Source organism: Zea mays, chromosome 6 (assembly GCF_902167145.1).
Source record: "Zea mays cultivar B73 chromosome 6, Zm-B73-REFERENCE-NAM-5.0, whole genome shotgun sequence".
In the NCBI taxonomy this organism is placed as follows: domain Eukaryota; kingdom Viridiplantae; phylum Streptophyta; class Magnoliopsida; order Poales; family Poaceae; genus Zea; species Zea mays.
The window spans coordinates 125606343-125628877 of NC_050101.1; the positions used below are offsets into that span (position 1 = coordinate 125606343).

The following is a 22535-nucleotide window of genomic DNA, read 5'->3' on the forward strand; positions in this document are numbered from 1 at the left end:
TGGTCTTAGTCCCATATTGCTAGTTCAAGGTGGTACGGACTAACTTATATAGCTCCACTCATTCCTATGTCTGAACAGATAAAGTAATGGGAGAGAAAAAGAGCATGGCTAGTCACACATGCACGCGCGCGTGTTTCTGCGTTGTTTTTGTGTGTAATACCGCGTGACTTGTGACTTGCGACGCGCGACCGTAGCGTATCAATTCAGACCACTTGTATCATTCATTAATTAATTTTTTGTTCATTTGAGATTTAATACATATTTTAACGCGGCTAATTGGTCGACTGTCCATTTATGGGTGTATTATAGGGCTGAGCAAAAAATCCGTAACCCGAAACCCGAACCCGGAATATCTGAACCCGAAATACCCGAAACCCGAATTTTGTTCGGAAATTTCGGGTAGCAACTTGCAAAACCCAAATTTATTTCGGGTAATTCAGGTATCACAATTGGGTACCCGAAATACCCGAATTACCCGAACTTTTATGTGTCATGTACTCATGTCATGCTTAATTATTAATTTATACATCTATAATTATGTGTAAGTGTGCATAACTTGTGGTTGTAGATTGCTTGTGTTTTATATGTCAATATATATCATTATTCAAACTATATTTTTATACTAATTCAATAGGGTGTATGTGTTTTTATGAAGCCAACACAACAGTTCGGGTAGTTCGGGAATACCCGAACCTGAAATTTCGGGTACCCGAATTTTCAGGTATTGTAAAACTCGTTGTAATTTTGGGTATTGATTCTCAAAACTCGAAATTTTAAATACCCGAATTACCCGACCCAAAATTTTTGGGTAACCCGAACGCCCACCCTAGTGTATTAAGGAAAAATGACTCCTTGAGGGCAGTCACGCGTATTTTAAGCCTCTGGATGTGTTCGGGTTGATAGAAACGAAAATCTTATTCCATTTCTTCTTATTCCTGCTTGGAAAGTTGTGTTGTCACGGTTGAGTTGTCGTGTCTTCACCAACCCTTTTCCTTAGCGTGCACTGAGGAGGAGGGTGAGCGATATCTCCGAACCCTTGTCATCGTAAAGCCTGCACAAGGGGCGTCAATAAGGTTTCTGGGCAGCGCAACTGCGCGATCGCTCGAAGCCGTTCGACGACGATCTGCGCTACCTAACGGACGAATCGACGCGTCTACATCGATGGCATGCTTCGTCTACTTTTGTGATTGATCAACCTAAGCACTGACAAACCCGACGTGAGTAAATATGTTAATTTGATTGTTTACTGTGTTGATCTATATATTGCTATGCTAGTGTGCATATCTGTTTTGAATATCTATGGAATTTACCTTGATTTAAAATCTACACTTAGAATATTACGCAATATTCTAACAATTCTAAATTTATTAGACAACCAAACAACATAATTCAGAAATCCTAGTTTCAATTCTCAATTCTAGACTTCAATGTCTACATTAAAACGAGATGTAAGTGAAACCCCTCTTTAACGCCTTTTGGTCCCGTGATTGAATTAGGGATGAAATGGACAAGATGTGAGCTAGCAGTAGAACATGACTAATCGGAGGGTTTGTTGGAATGGAAATTAATCGAGTAAAATGCATCAGAAGTCTTCGAACTTGGTATTGTGTATCATTTAGATCCTAGAACTTAGAAAACCATAAAAACGTGTCCCGAACTTGGCCCCGTGCAAAATATCTAAAATCAGGTTTGCTCATACGACATACCGACGTGACATACCACTTTAAAGCACACTAATAAAAATGTAGATACCTAAATGACACAACATATCAAGTTTGAGACCCAAGTAATATATTATACTAAGTCTAGAACTTGTGCGTACCACGTGGCGCACAACGCTTGTGGGAAGAGCATGTCATGTCACCATCCGTTCTAAGTTAATTCGATTTTGAACGATTTTGCACAGATTGACCAAGTTAGAGCCCTGTTTTCCTAATTTTTGTATCATCAAAAGTGACAACGTCCCAAAATTTATGTACCGCTAATATATTTTACTCAAACCAATTAATTAGACTTACTATGACGTAGAGCAAGGGGGCGGCGACGATAGTGCAGTGGCGGTCCTAGTGCAGTCAGCCAGGCCAGGATGGCGCTGACGAGCGGCAGCATGAAGCTGACGCCGTTCCAGCCCGCCACCGGGCTGCAGCCAGCAGCCTACATGCAAATCTATACTCTCGCCCCTGGCTCCGATCTGCTGAGCTCAGGCCGCAATTACGAATAAAAAATTAGCCTCTACATCAAACTGCAGCTTAAACTAATCGCACGGCGATCGCAGGATCCGACGAGCCACCCCGCATCTCGTGCTCCTCTTCGCTTCCCACCGAACCCCGCTTATCGAGATCCAAATCCAGCGCCAGAATGCCCGAGGCGGCGCCGCCCCCGCCGCTGCCGCTCCTGGCGGCGGCGAGCTCCCCGGCGGCTGCTGCACTGCCGCGGGCGAGGCGGCGGCAGCAGCGGAGGGGGTGGCGGCGCCCGCGCAGGTTGCTGGTCTGGGGCGTCCTCGTGGCATTCTTCTTCATCATGAACTGGTGGATGTTCTCCCGACTTCAGGACCCCTCGGCGCGCCCGCACTTCCGGTTGAGGCGCCACCCACCCCGCGCGCCCGCTACTGTCAATTCGTCGCTCTCGACTCTGGTATGACGTTGTTGGCCTCCTTTATTGACCGATGAGTGTCTAGTACGGACTAGCTATCATCCGGTGAGGTTGATGTGATTAGTTTGCTGGGGCGACTGATTTAGGGTGATGAATCCGTAGCTAGCTATTCAAAGGGTTAGCTTTAGCCAAGAGAGTGGTTGTGCCATTTCTTATTTCCACTTCTCGATCTCCACTGGTTTGTAAGTTATTTTGCTCTGGGGGAGAGCAGGAGTGTTCTTAAGCTGTGCTAATGTGCAGCCAACTAGCCATAAAAATACTGCTCCATTTTGTAATTCTACATCTAGTTTTTAATTCAGGCTAAGTCTCCAGTAACTTTAACAAAGTCTTCAAGGCATGTTATTGTATTATGATGTTATCTTGCACCTACAGCTATACTCGCTTCATTTCAATGTGTTGGGCGTATTAGAATAAAACAAAGTTAAATATTATTTTGACCTTCGATTCTTAGAACAATTGCATGTTTAGGGAAGATGAATCATTAGATCCATACTTCACTTGTCTTTTAGTACGATATGGGTTTTATAGTAACTGATATTATATTGTACGGTAAATTAATGGTCAAAGTATACCTTGAAAAACTTCCTCAAATCTTAATGTGCCTTATGAAAAGAAATGGATAGTGTAATGTATTATGATAATGTATTTCTTGGCTGCCATGGCAACCGCTGCCCGCTCTTGGTGTTTATGTACGATATTTCTAATGCATGCTTTTTATTACTGAAATGTTTTAAGGAAGAGGTGGCTAATGCTGCTAAGGGGAAGAGGGCACATAGGGTTATGCTCACTCGATTGCTTGCTTTGGCAGGCCATGCTTTGGCAGAGGTAACATTCATAAATGCAACTACAAGCTACATGCACTTTACATATTCTAAACTGGCCATATATTGCACATACATGCACATTGAAATATGTCATTGGTAATGACAGAATGTGTAATGCTAATTACCTAGGCAGAGACCAGGCCTGAACCTAAGGATTTGTGGGAAGAGCCGATAAATGCTACTTTGTGGCGACCGTGTTCTGACCAAAGGGATTGGAAAGCCTCAGGTAATTGATGATTTATGTTACTCGATGCTATCGTTGTGCATTTACCTCGATAGTGGTGTTGGTTTATTTTTCATATTTCCAGCATATTTTTGATTCAGTGTCTTGTTTCTTTAACATTTATTCTTTGTAATTGAAGAGGGAACCAATGGCTACATCATGATCAGTGCGAATGGTGGCATAAACCAACAAAGGGTTGCGGTGAGTAGTTCAGTAATCTACTTACATCTTTAACATTGCTGGCAATGTTAGCAAATCTGCTTGGGGAAGTAATTCATTTTTTTGGTGTGTGAATTGGTTTTGCATTTATGCCATTGATTTCAATCTTTTTTCCCTTCTGTTTAACAGATTTGTAATGCAGTTACAATCTCGCGGTTGCTCAATGCAACTCTTGTCCTCCCAAAATTCTTGTACAGTAATGTTTGGCTGGACAAAAGGTACACTTTTCTAAAAAAATACAAGTCTGTCTTACGTTTAATGTTTTAGATAGCTTATTTCAATAAATGGTTATTATATTCTCCATAAATAACAATTTGAGTTCAACATCTTAGTCAGTTTGGCGATATATATCAGGAGGAATATTTTATCAAATATCTGAAATCTGATATTCAGATTGTTAAGGATCTTCCAGTAGAGCTGCAGTCATTAGACTTGGAGGCGATTGGTAGCCTAGTAAGTAACTAATCTCAGTTGTCAGTTATAGGAAGTACATTGATAGAAAGATGAACTTGTAGTTCATTATTGTTTAACTTGTCCTCTGTAGGTTAATGATACAGATGTCATGAAAGAGGCGAAGCCCAGTTTATACATGAAAAAAATACTGCCAATTTTACTGAGAAACAGAGTTGTGCACTTTATAGGATTCGGCAATCGCTTATCTTTTGACCCAATACCTTCTGACCTTCAGGTATTGCTCCAACTAGTTACGTGACGTAAGTTCATTCTGGACACTGAACAGTTCTCTTTAACATCATTTGGGTTGCCAATTTATTTGTGATATATCTGTAGAATCTTATAAAACTATGACAGTAGGTAAGTATTTTCTGAGACAAATTTACTATGCAGTACCATTGTTAACCTATTTATGTATTCAATAAAGATATTATTTGTCATAAAAAATATTCAACTGCGCTTGTTCTAGACTTCTAGTACACTCTTACCCCCTCCATCCCAAAATAATTCTCCATCTCGCATTTCGAGAACTCAACCAATCTAAATTTTTACTAAGTTTATACTTTATAGATAATAGTATCAAAATTTGTACCTTCAAAATCCAAATAGGTTTACTGTGAAAATATATGACATAATTAACCTAATGATGTTTATTTATCACAAATATTTGTATATATTCAGTCAAAATTGAGATTGTTTGACACCTTGAAATGTGAGATGGAGACTTATTTTGGGACGGAGGGGAGTACTTTTTACTGGAGGAGTTGCCATATTGTGCTGATTGCTACCAATACCATTTAGCTACATACCAGAGTTTGTTAATTTTCTTGAATTGTTTCTCGGTATGATGTGTTTACACTCTACTGAGATAGGAAATTGTTATTTTGTACCATAGTTTAGAATCGTGTACTACTCTAGTGAAACTTACTTGATGATCTGTCACGATATGATTATTGACACTAAACTCTACGATGCATTTACACTTTTACTGGGACAGGAAATGGTTATTTTGCACCAGTATTATAGAATCTTTTAGTACGCTAGTCAACTTATATGATGTACTGTCAAGATGTGAATGACTTAGAGCTGATAGTACTACAGATGAATATTGGTTACCGTGCTGCTGCTTTCTTCTCTTTGTTCTGTTTCTCCCATAAGGAAAAAATATCAAGTGCATGCTCTGACTGTATGGGTACTGTTCCACAGAGATTGCGATGCAGATGTAATTTTCATGCTCTTCGTTTTGTATACAAAATTCAAGAAACTGGTGCAGTTCTTGTAGAGAGGTTGCATGGCCATAGGGCCTCTTCGTCACCTTTGAAGGATAATCTTTTAGGCCAGTTTGCCGTTAAGTCTGACCCCAGGGCGAACAAGAGTGATGCATCCAAATATCTGGCTGTTCATCTCCGGTTTGAGATTGATATGGTTGCATACTCATTGTGTTACTTTGGTGGTGGCAAAGATGAGGAAGACGAACTAGAAGCTTATCGCCAAATTCACTTTCCTGTGTTGTCAGAACTCAAGAAGATGACAAAGTATGTTTGCAGTTCTACATTGCATGACCATAAACCATATTAACCAAAAATGGCATCCTAATATCGATCTATTGCTGCCTATTTTTATCGAGCATTTCTGACAGAACCATACCTTGTTAGGTTGCCCTCTGCTGCTTTCTTACGGTCCGAAGGCAAATGTCCCCTTGCACCTGAAGAGGCTGTGCTTATGCTAGCAGCTATTGGTTTCAAGCGCAGCACAAATATATACGTTGCAGGTGCTGAAATTTATGGAGGGAAGGATAGGATGGCTGCCATAAGTCGTCTTTATCCTGCTTTAGTAACTAAAGAAACCCTTCTGTCTCCATCAGAGCTCGAACCATTTAGGAACTTCTCATCTCAGGTAAACTTCCATGAGATATCTCACGTGATCTCTTCTTGCATGATTTAGGTAGAAAAGATATATAGACAGTGTTGGCATGTAAACACATAGAAAGTAAGCACCAAAATAGAACATTCAGGCAGTAGCTACCTAATTATTTGTTTGTAGATTGATTGAATAGATTATGTCCTAAAACTGTTGTCACATACATAGAGGTTAAACTGTGAAATTTCAGGAAGTGCCAATTTTATTTTCTGCTCTCAATTTAGGGGTCATTCATGTGGCCAGCAAACCAGGAACAGAAGTGCTTATTTTATTTTAGGAAATTATCTGTGGCACACTGACAAAGAGTGGTTTTAGCTCTTGGACACTAGAAATGGTACTATTTATTAGTAACATACTGAGAAAAGTTGGTTATTATCAACAGCACACCGCAGCAATAGAAATTTCCATTTTAGAAAAAAAATCTTGCAGACAAAGGCTTGCCAAAAATGGAAATTTTAATCGCTTCGGTGTACAGATAATGAACAATGTTTCTTAGCATATTCCTGATCAATAGTACCATTTCCAGTGTCCAAGAGCTAAAGCCACTCTTTGTCTGTGTGCCACAGATAATTTTCCCTTTTGTTTTCTTCTCTCAATTTAGAGTTAATTCATATGAGCAGCAAACTAGTAACCTTCAAGAGTGACATGAAGGATAAGAAAATGGATGACCTTTTCTAATTTACATTAGTATCTTGTGAACTATGGCTAAGCTTGATCGAATAATTTCTTTATGCTCCTCTGGTTTGCAGTTGGCAGCCCTGGACTTCATTGCATGCGCAGCTGCCGATGCATTTGCTATGACTGACCCAGGAAGTCAATTCTCTTCCCTTGTTCAAGGTTACCGCATGTACTACGGTGGTGGGGATCTTCCCACGATAAGGCCAAACAAGCGCCGGCTAGCCAGCATACTTGTGAAGAATGCCACAATTGAGTGGAATGGATTTGAAAATAGAGTAAGAAAACTCATACAGCAAACTAAGCAAGTTCACGAGAGGCCTGTTGCAAGAAGCGTATTTAGACATCCACGGTGTCCAGAGTGCATGTGCAGAACAGAGCACTAAGATCTTTTTTTATAGTTTCTTGTGTCTATACCAATACTCCTTTTTCACAAGAAACACTATACCAATGAGATCGCCAAAGGTAGTTCTTTTGTGCTTTGGCCGAAATCTGGATATGTCTCTTGCTCTTGAACTACTTTGGAACCAAACCATAAAAGAAAAGAAAATACAGTGATTGAGCTCTTGTTTGTATCAGAGAAGCAATATAGCAGACTAGCCCATCCATTCTCTTACTGACATGATCTACTGCTAGGCATCATGTTGGATTTTGAGTATTAGGCAGAATTTTGTTTCATGTTTGACAGAAGAAGTGGACCGGGGACTGATTTTTGCATCTGGACAACAATGCTGCCATATTTTTTTTATTGAGATCAGCTATACCATTCTGTGTATGAAGGTGCATCATCTGCAGTTGACTGTCGAAGTAATATATTGGCCAAACTGAGCAACAGCATTCTCATCTTTTAAGAGTGCTTCAATTCTACTCGGGCTACCATTCAACAAATCAGGCTGCCAGAGTTCTGTCAACCGTGTATTGCCATCTCCATTGTTGCTACCGTTGTGATGGAGCTAAGTGGCATATTGACCCCTTTTTTACCATTCTTTTGCCCATTGTAGTACCATAAAGAGATGTATTTAGTTAGGTCGTAAGTTTATATCAACTGAAAGCTTTCATTATCAGCGAGAGAAACGTTCCTTTTTTGTGCATGCTTTATACGTGCTCGTCCAAGGGCACTCTTGCATATTAATGCTTTGACTATTTTCTTTGGTTTCCAATCTTTCTTTGGCAATGCCCCGAAACTGCGAATGAACTCGGTCAGATTCGTGGTTCGCAGAGTGATTTACAGAACCACCTGGTGTCTGGTGTTGTGATGGAGACCTTTGGATTGGTAGTTATTACAGTTCTGATTCTGAAATTGACGTGTTCCATACTTCATGCCTACTGCTAAAGATCAGCCTTGCATAACTCATGATGCTTAGATAGTGGAAGAAGCTATTGCTCGTTATTCTATATTATGGTATCATAAGATGAGCCATAGTTGACTGTTGTGGCAAATGAGCTTGTTGACCAAGGCAAAGAAACTGGCAATGCAGTCTTGCATAAAGGGACGGTCTTTAGCTGGAACGACTTGCTTCCCAAGACATGGTTAGACACACTTATTAGGGTGCGTTTGGTTATGTTGTCTGCTGAAAAAAAACTGTTTTTTGCTGTCTGCTGTGAAAAAACTGATGTTAGTTGTGTGCTTAAAAAAACTGAAAGTCAATTCATTGAAACTGTTATGAGTTATATACTATAAACAAATTATATATTGTTTATATGCACTTTGTTTAATTATATATTTAATTAATATTTCCAATTAATTATTTTAAATCCTATTTTGTTTTTCTATTTGTTGTATCTATTTGTTTAATTATCTAGTTTTGTTTACTAGAACATCATACACAAAGACAACACTCATATCATGCACGAACCTAAGTATAAAAGGTCTTGTGTAAGAGCAACTTCATGGGATCTTCTTTCCTTGGCTAGTTTGGGAGTCCAAATACCGGAGAAGGTTGTAGGGGTTAAAATCATTTTCTTATTCAAAATTGAATAAGGAGGGGATTTTGGTCCCTCCAATTTTCTTCGGTTCTGTGGCTTCCAAATTAATCCTAAAGGTTTGTTTGAGAGAAATGGGATGAGAGGGGATTGAAGGGGCTATAATTTCTTACTATTCAAAATTAAATAGTAAGAAATTCTAACCCCTCAATTCTCTTGTTACTAAATAAACCCTAAAAGATAGTATAGGAGATTACGAAAACGCAATAACTCCACTAGATGCTTTTTCTCTTAAAAAGATAGTATAGAAGGTTGACGAAACTCAAATTTTTATATTAGGGAAGAGTTTCTGCACCAAATTAAAAAAAAACTTTCATGTGGAACCATATGTCGGTTACATGATTACATCTCTCCTCTCTTCTCTTTCCTTCTATCGTGTGCTCACGTGTTAGTGACGGAAGGGGATTGAGAACAGCATTTGACACTTCCTTTTTCTTCGAGGGGTTGAATAGAGTTTGATGAATTAAGAAAAAAAATATGGTTAAGAGAGTCTCTTGGAGTAATTGATTTCCATCTCATTATAAACAACTCTTAAAGCAAAAGGATTATTTTTTTCAATCTGATGAAGTTGCTTTAGAGCCTCTTTAGATCTATTAGCACTAAAAATTAGCATATAAAATTAATGCCAGTAGATTTACTAATTGTTAGCTGGCGGGCCAGTTCCATTAACTGGTTTAGAATGGTTAATAGATATAAATATATAATTTACTATCCAACCACTTATTAGTAGGTGAAATCAAACAACCTTTTACTAGCTATTAACAGCATGTTTACTTGATTTTAATTCGTACCGACTTATACTATTTTTATAGTGTTTTTATCTCTATAAATTGCAGCTGGAGCAATCCAAACAGCCGGCTTTAATCCGAAACGAACAATCTAAACTTACTAATTTTTAATACTAACAAAAACAAACATACCTTTAGTATGTAACATGAGAATTGGTGAACGCTAGCAAGCATCGAGTCTAGGATCCCAATCCTGATGGGCTACATCTGCCGACATCCAGTTTTCAACACATGCGAATTGAATGGTTAGCTCGATGTCAACCAGAAATACATTAAGAACCTAATATCTTTCAAAACATTTTTTCTGAATATTTACCTTTCAAAACATTAATAATAACATAAAATAGGTATGCCTGCACCTGCAGTGGCACAGATACAAACACGCTGCCCTCCACGTCACTCCTTATTAGGAATGACAATCGGGTGGGTAGTACGCGGATATATAGTTCGCGAATCCATACCCGCGAGACAAAACTCAACTCATACATGTATCCATAATCGTACTCGCGGATACCAAATTCTACCGTACCCATATTCAATGAATAATTATCCACGGTTATTTATTGCCATGTTGCTGCCGTCGTGTCCGGTGTCCCTCGAGCGAGCTACAAAAGCACCCACACGCCCCCGGCCATTCTCAATCGGGAAAGCGTCGAAAACCCAAATCCAAACGTCGCCGCAAACCGCGCGATCCCCAGGCCCAAAGCGCCGCCGTTCATGAGCTTCCTCGCCGGCCGCCTCGCCGCCAAGGAGGGCGCGTACTTCCTCCAGGAGTCAAAGACTGCCGTCGGCCGCCTCGCGGAGAAGCTCCCGCCCTCCGCTTCGGCGCCCGGGGGTGCGTCGGCGCAGCCCTCCCCCGACGTGCTACCGGAGATCCTCCGCCACTCCGTGCCCATCAAGGGGACGCCGCCCCCGGCCGAAGCCTCCCTCTCCGCGTCCTCCCGCTGGGCCCTCCCGCCGGGCGGCGGCGAGGCTGCGGGCTTGCACCCCGACGCGCTCAACCCGCTCCGCTCCTACGTCTCGCTGCCGCAGGCCACCTTCGGCCCCAAAAGGTAAGCCGTACGCCCTTCCCGCTCATGCTTTTTCCGGATTTTGAAATTCGTCGTTCGGAGTAGTTTCTAGTTTGTATCCGATTGTCCATGCTTCATGCTTGGAGCTGGATACATGCGTAAACAGTTCGTTATCTGAGGTGTTGTGAAGACTGAAGAGGCTAGATACGGATTCAAGTAATTAGGAGTAAAAAAATGACTTCTGGAGTAAAAGTATGCACAATGTAGTGTAAACAGGCTTGCAATAGGTGATGGATTTGCTTTCGTGTGGAAATTATTTTCAAATTGATTTGTACTACCCGACGCACCTATTTATATGCTATCTATGGACCAGTAGATTATATAATTCGATATATTGGTTATATGTCTAACATGTGTTTTAACAGCGGAAAACTACAGTTGCGTGAATTTGCAATATTCGAAGGAAGTTAGCTAGTACTCCCTCAGTCCCAAAATATAAGTCATTCCAAGATTTTTGGAGAGTTAAAGTTTTTAAAGTTTGACTAAAAGTATAGCGAGACTCATAAAGATTTATGACACATAATAGATAATAGATATACTATGAAAATATATTTAATGGAGAATCTAATGATATACATTTGATATCATAAATGTTAATACTTCATTGTATAAATTTGGTCAAACTTGAAAAAACTTTGACTCTCCAAGAATTTTGGAATGACTTATATTTTAGGACGGAGGGAGTATTAAGTATTAACGTTGATTAAAACAGCTATTATTCATTAAGGGCACATGTCTCTGTTAGAAAAAGCATTTGCATTTGTTAGTTTGGTACAGCTATATGGATTTAAAGTACTTCAAATTGTATCTGAATTTAAAACTTGAAACTTTTTTTTAGAAATAAAATCTCGACCATGGAAAGAAGACATCTTGGTTGCTTGTGTCTTGAATCTTGAGGGAGGGAATACTGAACCCTGGCTAGCTGGAAAACTTGCTGGAACCTGTCCTCAGAAGTCAGAACCGTTTTTTGGCCCTTTTTTCTAAAGTTTTTTTTTACAAATACACCATTTCGGTTTCATTTTAGAAAATGGATCCTCAACTCAGCGTTGTCATCATTGACGCCGAGGTTACACGTTTCGGCGTCAATTTAATTAGCGCCGAGATCTCGGGTCCACGCGTTTAGATGGCGCCCACGTGGCAGCAACCTCAGCGCCAAGATCCATGGCACTGAGGCCTAGCTACCTGTCGTTGCTTCAGAAAGGATGTTGGTACACCAAATACACAATGGACTATGGGTTTTGATGTATTTACACGCGAGGGGCTCCTTTGCCGTAATGTCCCGCCGCTGCCAGGCGGGGCCAAGCCACGGCTAGGCCCATACGTCAGCCGGCCCACGGCGGCTACGTTCGGGGACGTTACGGCAGAGGATCCTGCTGCGTACTTACACATGCATGGGTTGGGCTCCTAGAGTCAATAAATGTTTGAAGCATCTATTGTTGAAGTGCTCATGGTGCGCGTAGGCGCAGCAACAGCTTTTCATAGTAGCGGATCCGACTGGTGGCGATGCTACGAGGTGCAGGAGACGCATCATGACGTGGTGCACTACTCTGCTCTGCTCCTCAGACGATGGGACGACCTCGACATGACCCCTAATCGGGCATCCTTCCTGAAGCAGCGGCAGGTAGCCAGGCCTCGGCGCCACGAATCTTGGCACCAAGGTCGGCGCCGAGATTCATGGCATCGAGGTCGCTACCACGTGGGCGCCACCTAAGCGTGCGGATTCGAAACCTTGGCGCCAATTAAATTGGCGCTGAGACGTGTAGCCTCGGCGCCAATGATGATGGCGCCGAGCTAAGGGTCCATTTCCTGAAATGAAACCGAAAAGGACGTATTTGTGAAAAACTTTCACATAAAGGGCCAAAATAAAAAATAGGGTCCTCAGGAAGGTAACCAACTACCCATGCAACCTATAAATGCCCTGATTTGAGCCTAGGTTTGTAGCCTCTCTGCTCTTCTGACTGAGCTATCACTTGTTTCTTCACGTGATTATAACTTTAAAGTGCACCATAGTTCATTATTGTCTGGTGTATCAATTGAGTTGTTATCTTTCAAGCAAGAAACCAAACACACTGTTACACTCCTATATCCATCTTTATAATCATGAATTTGAGGGGTAATGCTCTTCTATTAGTTGTGTTCTCCTACACTTGTCTGCTTATAAATTCATAAGTGAGGAAATGCAAAGTATTTATAACTCAGATATAAATGGTGATTGAGGCTCATCTAAATCATGGGATATTACACAGATGCATATTGATAAAAATATGTGAATGAATCATATAACAGCTGAAGGTTATATGCTAACTCGTGGGGACTCTTATTTGTTACCATGTGTTTCAACATTTTGGGTCTGCAAAGAAAAATATTTACTGGTGTACTTGTGCTTCCAAATTGACACATGCGGATTTCTTATGCTCATGCATCCTATGACATGTTTGTGGTTTCAACTTAATAATGTCTTTTCACTTGCTTTTCTTTGTTCGCTGTCTAGATGGCAGCTTCCGAACGAACAACCTAACTACTTGGCGTCAACAGCAAATGAAAGGCGGCGAGATCGGGCCCCACCTCCCTTGGACCCTGAGAATTTGAAAGCCGTAATTGCTGGTTACTCACAGAGTATATTTTCTTGCCTCAAAGTTTTGAGTTCAAGTGTTCTTGAATATCTTCTATCCTCATTTTTTTATTGTAACAGTTGGGAAGGCATTCATTACTGCAACTTTTATGGTGTTTGGAGGAGCAACAGCTGTGCTGTTGTACACAGCAGATAAGCTACAGTTGCATTCAGTAAGTCTCGTAATCTGAACAACATATCTGACGGATTGTAGGACCTTTTAACCAAAAGAAGAGTACAGTGTACCAGAATTTAAATAATAATGCTAAGCTTGGGAGCCACTAGCACTGGATCTGTCCTTTTTTTAAGCTTGTGCCTAGAGGGTAGAGCATGCTCTTCATTTGCTTTGTTTAAACTCAATGACTTGTGTTAGGCTTTTGTCATTGTTATCTTTTGATGCCTTAGTTGATTCATTTGTATTTCAGTCTTCTTGAATGCTGCTCTCTTCATTTGAAAATTGCTGATTTGTATGGTCCTCAACTATCACTCTAAACTATTCTACAAACTCTCATTGTCATTGCACAGGGGTGAGAAAAACGAGTCCTAGCATTCTTTAGTGATCCATAATCATGCAGGGTTGATGTGGATTGTGGAACGTATTTGATATTTAATCCTTTAAGTAACAATGTAACATCCTCCCTGCCACTCTGAATGACAATAGGGTATAGGAGCATTGCAGCCCTTGGTAGACTATGTTCTGTTTCCCACTCAACGATGGAAAGTGAATTTAAGTTTTAAAGATAAGGTCTAGGCTACCTGCGGAACTGCAAAGTTATGTTGACAATAGGGTATAGGAGCATTGCAGCCCTTGGTAAACTATGTTATGTTTCCCACTCAACGATGGAAAGTGAATTTAAGTTTTAAAAATAAGGTCTAGGCTACCTGCGGAATTGCAAAGTTATGTGCCACCAATAGGGCCCTAGCTAACAAATTCATGTTGGAAATAATTTGCGTAGAAGTCTATTGTTGAAATAAGTTGTTGGTATATTTATGTAATAAAACATTGGACAGTAGCCTTGAGGCTATCAAGGGATTCTTAAGTTCAACGTTAGTGATATTAGTATAATAAATTGGGAATCTGAAATGTTATGGTTTCACATGGATAATGCAATGATAAATCAAGTTTCTCCTTTGCCTTTATACCTGTGTGAACTAGCCAAGCTTGATTATTTTTTTGTGCCATGTGCAAAACGTGTTATATATAAAAAATTGTTGAATATTTGATATTAACTCAATCCTTAACAGGAGTAATGAAAAAGATGAAACCTCCTGCATTCAGGATAAATAATCCAAATGTCAAGTAGCCCTTCTGAAACAACTCTTGTTCCATCTTTCAGGTAGATGATGTTAAAACTAAAGGAAAAGATGCACTGCAGCCACGAGCTGATATGATTAAAGAACAAATAGCTCCATTAAGAAGTTGGGTAAGTGAACTTCTCTTGCTATTCTTGTTCGGGCTAAACAATTGTTTTTTGTCCCTTTGGCACATTATACTTCAGCGCATGGAAATGAAACCCAAAAGAAATTTGTTGGAGAGTAACCTCTTAGTGGCACGCTATATCGGAACCTAGATATGGTGTTAAATGGGTAAGGGTCGGATCAACACTCCCTTGGTGATGTCTCTTGTCATGATTTGGGCACGATGTCAAGTGAGCATTGATTGGGGGTTGTTGCTTCCTTAGCGCCGTGTGTGCCCTGTCATGATTTGGGCACAATGTCAAGTGAGCATGGATTGGGTTGCTGCTTCCTTAGCGGCGCGTTACATCGGTGCTTGGGTGTAGTGAAAAATGTGCAAGGGGCTTCACATATCAACAAATAGGAAAGGTAAGGAAGCTAGTTGAATCAACTAGAATTTGTTTAGGTAGTTGAAATGTAGGGTACTTTATGGTTAAGGAAGTTAGTTAAACAGTGACTAGAGGTGTAAATATCATATGCATCCAAGATACTAAAGGAAAAGGCTAGAAGACGAAGGAGGTGGATAATACTAGCTTCAAGCCTTGGTATATTGGAACAGTTGCAGATAGAAATGGAGTAGAAATTTTGATTGATAAGAACCTCAAAAATGGTGTGGTGGATGTGAGAAGGCAAGGAGCACCAGCAGGGATTACATTTTTGTTTTGTAATTTTTGAAACCCGTTTTGTTGACTAAAATTTGACTTTTTTATTTAAAATTTTAAACCGAAATACACAAAAATCCAAAGCAGTTTTCATATCCCATATAGGACCGAAAACGAGAAATATGGCGAGAAACTGGACTTCTCGAGCGAGAAGTTTATTCTGACTCGAGCGAGAAGTTTATCCCTGAGCATCAGACACGTCCAGTGTTGCCGAGCAGCATTTGTTTTCTTTGTGTGTCTTCATTCGGAGTTCTTTCATCTTATGTCTTGGACTCTTATATGTACTTGTAGGTCTTTAAGATGTCTTCTAATGTCTCGCTTAAGGTGTCGATCATCCAGATCATCCATTTGACTTAGTCCAAGTTCACTTGTGCATCCTTTGAACGATATGTCAAAAACATTAGCAAATAATATTAGTCCAACTGGTCATATTGATCATCAAACACCAAAATCATACTTTAATGAGTCTCGATCTATTTTTCTTACACTCACAAAAAGAGAGGATAAACAAATATACTTTGATTGCAAAGTGATACCTAGGGAGTATGTTGTCTCAACGTAAGCTTGTGATGACGATCTTTCATTTTTAGGTACGTGTTCGTAGCGATAAAAAATAAGATTGCAACAACAAAGTGATGGAAACTGAAAGTAGAGACTCCAAAAGTTTTCGAGAAAAGGGCCATCAAAGAGGGCACTTAAAAGAAAGAAGATGACACAAACAATATATGATAACCTGTATTCAGAAGGTGGCCTTTATAGGGTAGTCAAAGGGAGTGGAGGTGGAGCCAAAGATACTTAGTGGTGGAATGAGGAAGTTCAAAGGACTATTAAAGAGAGGAAAAAAATGCTATAGATCTTTGTATTATGATAGGAGTGTGGATAGCATAAAGAAATACATTGTAGCAAAGAAGACTGTAAAGTGACCTATAAGTATAGCAAATGGTAGGGCGTAAGTTTTATAGGATGACGATTAGACCTGCTATATTGTATGGTGCAGAATATTGGCCTAATAAAAGACATGTTCAGTAAATAAGTGTTGTGAAAATATGTATGTTGTGTTAGATTTTTAGCAATACAAAAAGGGATCGAGTCTAGAACGATTATATATGTGATAGTCTAGGATTAGCAGTAGCATTAATTAAAGAAAAACTTGTCTAACACCACTTGAGATGGTTTAAACATGTCTAACAGAGATCTCTAGAGGCACCAGTGCATCGTGGGATCCTAAGATACAATAGCAATGGAAAAAAGATGCGGAGAATGGACAAAGTTGATATGGAAAGTAACAGTAAAAGAGACTTAACGATGGAATATATCTGAAGATCTAGCCTTAAATATGAGTATATTAAAAACAGCTATCAATTTGCTTAAACCTTGACTTAGGGGTTGTTTGTTTGGGATTATAATCCCAAACAAACTTATGGTTTTTATTGAAACTGTAGTCTACTCTACTCTAATTTATTTGAGACATAATTTTTTGTTGTCGCTGCTGCTTTGGGGCTGTAGGCTGCTGTATATTATTGTGGGTCTGACAATATTGACAGACCATTCCATGTACTGTAACTGCAGGCTGAAGAAATGTCCCGAAAATGGCATTTCGAAGGTGGTAAAGAAGCTAAGGAGAAGTCTGGCATCGTTAAAGAACTTTCAAGAATTTTGGGCTCCAGGACTCCCCCTGGTTGATCAACAATGACATACGGCTGTTGTAAATCCACCGTCCACTTTGTTGTATGCGTCCTTATCGTTTCCATATGTTTGTGTATAGGAAACAAAACATCCTGACATCTAGTTTGGATGTATATATTGGAGTATAGAATTGGAATTGGAATCAGCTTTTCTAAATTTTGTTGTTTGGTTGCACTTGGAATTTAGATTTGGAATCATAGGCCTAATTCACTGAAATTGGACTATAACTAGAACCCCCACTTTCAATACAAAGCTTCACCCATCGGTATTGTGTAGAATTAGACCGCACAAATTATAAACTTTAATTCAGTGACGTTTAAACAATATAATTAGAATTACATCTCATTTCATACATAATTTAGTATTCAATTTAATTTTATCCTCTCCAATATCGACATCCAAACGGAGCTTGAGATATGTATAATATCTAGTCTCATACCTCTGTTTGGGCTTTCCGATAGAGGAGATTGGGATGGTACATGCTTTCAAGTTTGAATCAGCATTTGACCGCATGGACTTGTCTGAACTGCCTGTTTCGTGGCATAATATTTTAAAGTTCGATGCCATAATTGGAATCTTGTAGGACCGAAGATATGAGAGCCATTCTGTTAGGCAAAGCTCGCTGCGTCGTAATCCATCCGTTTCGTAATCCATCCGTTTTAGTTTATAAGTCATTCTAATTTTATTGGTGAGTCCAGTTTGACTAAAATTATAAAAACAAAACCAAAAAATGAAATTCAGTAAATAAACGACGAAATATAACTAATGAAAATTCTAAGAAAATCTAATTAATGAAAAATCTAATAATACTTATCTTATACCATAAATATTATTATCTTATTATATACTTCATCCATCTCAAAATATAATTCTTTCTAACACTCTTTTTTTCGGTCCACGTTTAAAAGAATGATAATAAGTATAGACATACATACAAACTATAATTAAAGGTTAATTAATGAATGCATGTTTAGTCTCACATAAATTATATTTAGGATGAAGGGAGTATTAAATTTAAGATGTGTTGCCTCTGAACAAAAAATAAAATGACCTGTAGTTTGGAATGAAATGAGTATTTTATAATTGTAAATAACCTAAGCTTAAAATAGAAGTTTACAAGTAGTGTTGTACCGTCAAAAGGCGTATATAACACTGTTGTAAGTTCATGTCAATTGACAAAGCTTTTCATTATCAGTTTGCGCAAGGCATGTTTTGTTACAGTGCTTCTCTGGGATTATTTTCGCTTTCTTTGTTTTTCTTTGGCAATGCTCGTGAAAGTGAATTGAAGCGAACGTGTGTCGTGCATACGCAGCGATGTTTACCTTTTTTTTTTCTTTGGAAATGCCCGTGAAAGTGTGAGTTGAAGTGGAAGTGTGAATTGAAATCAGTCTATCGTTTACCTTTTATTTGTTAGCCAAACACTGGCTAGGAGCCTAGGCTGAAAGCGTCTGGCAGTAACAGCCGACTCCGCTGCTGCCATTATTAATGACCTATTGAAATTGTGGCGCTAAATTAATCTCTAGACGTAATAATGCCGGCAAGCACAAACGAACTGCAAAACGAAACATGGTGCAGGAATTTCAGACTAGGGGAAATCCGGGCAAACCCGCTCTTTAACAAAGACAATTGCACAACTACATCAGATATGAATTTATAATGTGCCTTCAACCAACCACAAAATTGCATCACATCTGCAGGTGCAATACAAATGCAAGTAGCCATGCAGAAGACAACTCCCACAGATTTGTTCAGAAAAGACCCATATGTGGCAGGCTTAAGATTACACTACTGACGGGCACATAAATTTCTGCAGAATTATTTTCTCAGAACATGGCATCATAATCATCTAATGCATCATTGTACTCCATGACCTTCCTCTTGATCTTTGAGGAATCCACCCAGGTGATGAAGTCCTCCATGTTTCTGGTCACAAGAAAGGCTGGGTCCGTGACTGCATCTGGACCGACACGCACGTGCCCCTGTTCGATGTACGTCACAGCCTCCTTAAGGTGCTCTGCAAACTTGAGCTTCACCATAACTGTTGCAAGTCTCCGCCTGCAAGAATTGAGTAAACAAGGTAAATGGAACTGCACATGTCATTGTTTCCTACTTGTTCTACCTTACCATAAAAGCGGCTAGCAAAGTGAATAATATGATATACTCTACCAAAGAGTTGCAGACCTTAGCCAAGAAAGAACACTTGAGCTGAAGTGAGATGGCTAGAACACAACATCCTATAAAGGAAAACAAACGTGCCAGATTGCTAGGGAGGAGAGGAAGAGGGAGAGGGAGGAAGAGACCTGCAGAAGGCGCTCACTGAAAGTTTCTCACACTTTAACAAGCTCTCTTTTGTTGAAATTACACCCATATTATACCTGAAATTTAAGTAGCTCCATCAGACCACAAAAATAAGTAGCTCACTGAATAGTGGTTTCTTTTAAAAAAATCAATCCATTGCCACAATCAGGGAACGACCACTATTACAGATGACAGGCAATGGCAATGAAGTCCAATGCAGATGAAGAAATTATGATAGTACTAGTGAAGTTCAATATTAAAAAAACTCGGCCGGTAAGGAAAATACTGCCCCCACAGTATTATGTTAAGAAGAATTTCAATCAGAGCCCCAGAAAGGTCAGAAAAGCTGCCCCCCATGCAACGGATGCGCCCCCTTTAGGACAGATCTTTACTCATGCTTTGAGCCCTCCTAGCCCCTACAAGAGGATCCGCCCCCATAGGTCAGTCCATCTCGCGTGCACACAACCATGGGAACCAGCGAGTGACCTTTTTTAACCTCAGCCTAAAATTCGCTCCCACTGGATTCGAACTCAGAACCTGAGGAGTGCTACTCAGACCACCTAACCAAATCGGCTAGAGACTCTTTCGCAGTGAAGTTCAATATTGGATTGTATGACCAGACATAGGAAGAATACAAACATATAATTAGAAATCTCATGATTTCAGATATCCAAGCAACCTTTGCCACAGTTACACTGGAGTAAGTTCTGAGGAACCAGTCAAACAATTCATATGTAGATACCTCAACACACTGAGGGTCCATTTGGAACGCAGGAAATATAATTAGAAATCTCATGATTTCAGATATCCAAGCAACCTTTGGCACATTTACACTGCAGTGAGTTCTGAGCAACCAGTCAAACAATTCATATGTAGATACCTCAACACACTGAGGGCCCATTTGAAACACAGAAATTTCACAAGAACCATCTCAATTTCACAGGAAAACACAGGATTCGAGAATGCAATTATAAAATGTTCCTATATATGTGAGGTAGTAAAGGAAACAGCAGTATGCCTTTCCTTACATACTACAAACAGGTACAGGTGAAGTTCAATACCGTTAACTCTACAAGCAGTCAAAGATACAATCAATAGCTACACAGGAGGCGAACTTGTAAGATTTTGGTACTTGAGGATGTAACCCCAGCTCAAAATTTACATAACCAATGGTATATACAATCTCACGATCAAGTAAAGTGAACTAGCAGTCTTACAGCTTATCGAGAATCAAGTCTGTCATCTGGATTCTGAAAGGGTCTCTTGGGTCCATCTGCTTTATGATGTTAACGAGCTTTTGCACCATTAAGCATATCCCATTGTACCTGCCACCCAACAGTCCAAAATTTTCAGTGTATCCTTGATCAAATGCTTCGTTGAGAATTCAACATAAAGCAATCCTACTACTGATCCAATACAAACTACAGAGATGATTAAACAGGCAAGCAAGAGATAGCGGGGATAGAAAAAACCCACTTCTTGTAGTCGTCCCTCTCCACGAGGCGGTAGCGCTGTGTGACGAGCGCCTCGCGGTGGCCGCCCTCCCTCTTGTACTCCAAGAAATTGTGCCTCTTGAGGAGCTTCTGCTCATGGAACTTGAGCTTCCTCATCTTCAACTTTACGCAGCAATCGAGAGAAAGCCGGGTTAAGAAAAATAACTGCCGGAAGAACAACACGAACAAGTAAGGCGAGGATTACTTGCCAACGATACAAGAAATAGACGTAATCAATTTAAGCCAGCGCAGTCAGTACCAGCAGAGGGCGAAGAGAGGAGCGCGACGCCTCTCGACAGAGAAGTGGTTTGGTTCGTTGTTTCCTGTCGCCGGCGGAAAAGTCGCCGATGAGGAGGCCCAAGAACTTTGGCGTCGCCGGCGGTAGAATGGAAAGGGGTGCAGCGGAGGGAGTGCGGTAGAATGTCGGGGCTCGGCCGTGCGAGCGTTATGCCGTGCGGCGGTGCTCTCGAAGTCGAGAGAAGGCAACAGGGCGTGCGGCGCGCGGCTGGGACACCTGTTGCCTGTTGACGCTGGACTCGATGACACCTAGGGTTTGATACATGGGCTGGCATTGTGGTTTGTGGGCATAAATTGATACTGGACCTAAATTTCAAGCACCGTAGGCGCCCGTGGGCTGAAACGGGTCCGCAAACGCTGGGCACCTGTTACCTGCGAGGAAAGAGGCAAAATTCCATACAAAAGTTAACTTTCAAAGCATCTCCAATATCCGAGAAAATGACCCCTAAAAATCAGTTTTAAAGGATATCTAAAAAATTTGTGGCGTAAATTTTAATCATTTCTCCAACAGATCCCTTAAAGCGGCAAATTATTTATAGGGAGCCCAAAAAACCCTATTTGTAGCTACAAATAAGGAAGTTTTAAGTGTTATGAAAAAGTTGGAAGCACTTTAAGGGAACTGTTGGAGACATGTTTTATGTTTTTCCCAAAAAATTGATTTAGGGGAGACTTCTGAGGAGCTCTTAGAGATGCTCTTATCCCCTCAACTAAAAAAAGGCGGCTACCATCTCCCAATTGCAATAGTTCTGTCAGGCTAACTCCAACAAGAATATACAAAGGAATCTAAATACGCATTTATGCAGTCCACCAAACGACGATACCCAAATGTTAACGTGTCCAACCCAAATGTTAATGTGTCCATCGAGCAAGTCTCCCGCCAAGCAAGTCTACGTAGCGAACGACCGAGGCCCCCGCCAAGTAAGTCTGTGAGGCGAAGCGGGCGACCAGCTTCCCCGTCGAGCAAGTCTAAGCGTCGAGCCAAAGCCACAAACATACATCGACCACGACAGTGCGTGGCGCCAGAAGCCCAGGCGATAAGACACAGACACAACTCTCCGACGAACTCAGCGCCGGAGCCTCTACAATAGCCGGTATGGCGGAAACGACAAGATAGGTGCCATATCGAATGGACCAATCCATACGCGCGGAAGGACAACTTGGGGCCCACAATGGCGGGAGGGAACCATGTTGTGTCAGTCGAGCCCCGAGACTCAACCATGGGGCCT

The 22535-nt window shown here is 40.5% G+C and overlaps 3 protein-coding genes across 6 annotated transcripts; 2 read left to right on the forward strand and 1 right to left on the reverse strand.

Annotated features, from left to right (window-relative positions):
- The first annotated feature begins 2061 nt into the window (after window positions 1-2061).
- Window positions 2062-8062, forward strand: LOC100381401 (O-fucosyltransferase family protein). Its single transcript, NM_001361423.1, has 10 exons — window positions 2062-2634; window positions 3388-3477; window positions 3606-3702; window positions 3839-3900; window positions 4048-4136; window positions 4251-4371; window positions 4463-4606; window positions 5578-5906; window positions 6027-6267; window positions 7041-8062. The coding sequence occupies exons 1-10, from the start codon at window positions 2359-2361 to the stop codon at window positions 7350-7352; spliced, it is 1761 nt and encodes a 586-aa protein (NP_001348352.1). The 5' UTR covers window positions 2062-2358; the 3' UTR covers window positions 7353-8062.
- Window positions 8063-10376: 2314 nt separating this feature from the next.
- LOC100276401 (uncharacterized) lies at window positions 10377-17366 on the forward strand. Its single transcript, NM_001150206.1, is given in 5 exon segments — window positions 10377-10789; window positions 13299-13423; window positions 13500-13591; window positions 14756-14842; window positions 17105-17366. Coding segments are annotated over 5 exon segments (753 nt in total). The 5' UTR covers window positions 10377-10454; the 3' UTR covers window positions 17219-17366.
- Window positions 17367-18799: 1433 nt separating this feature from the next.
- LOC100193155 (U3 small nucleolar ribonucleoprotein protein IMP3-like) lies at window positions 18800-21572 on the reverse strand. Of its 4 annotated transcripts, none has more exons than NM_001416316.1 (5): window positions 21272-21572; window positions 20996-21135; window positions 20737-20844; window positions 19522-19596; window positions 18800-19276 (listed from the first exon to the last, which is right to left on the reverse strand). In NM_001416316.1, the coding sequence occupies exons 2-5, from the start codon at window positions 21127-21129 to the stop codon at window positions 19045-19047; spliced, it is 549 nt and encodes a 182-aa protein (NP_001403245.1). In that variant the 5' UTR covers window positions 21130-21135; window positions 21272-21572; the 3' UTR covers window positions 18800-19044. The 4 variants fall into 4 exon arrangements, with proteins under 4 accessions (NP_001403245.1, NP_001131784.1, XP_035815270.1 ...); NM_001138312.2 differs by having other exon boundaries at window positions 20996-21177; XM_035959377.1 differs by lacking the exon at window positions 19522-19596 and having other exon boundaries at window positions 18808-19276; window positions 21272-21544.
- Window positions 21573-22535: the final 963 nt, after the last annotated feature.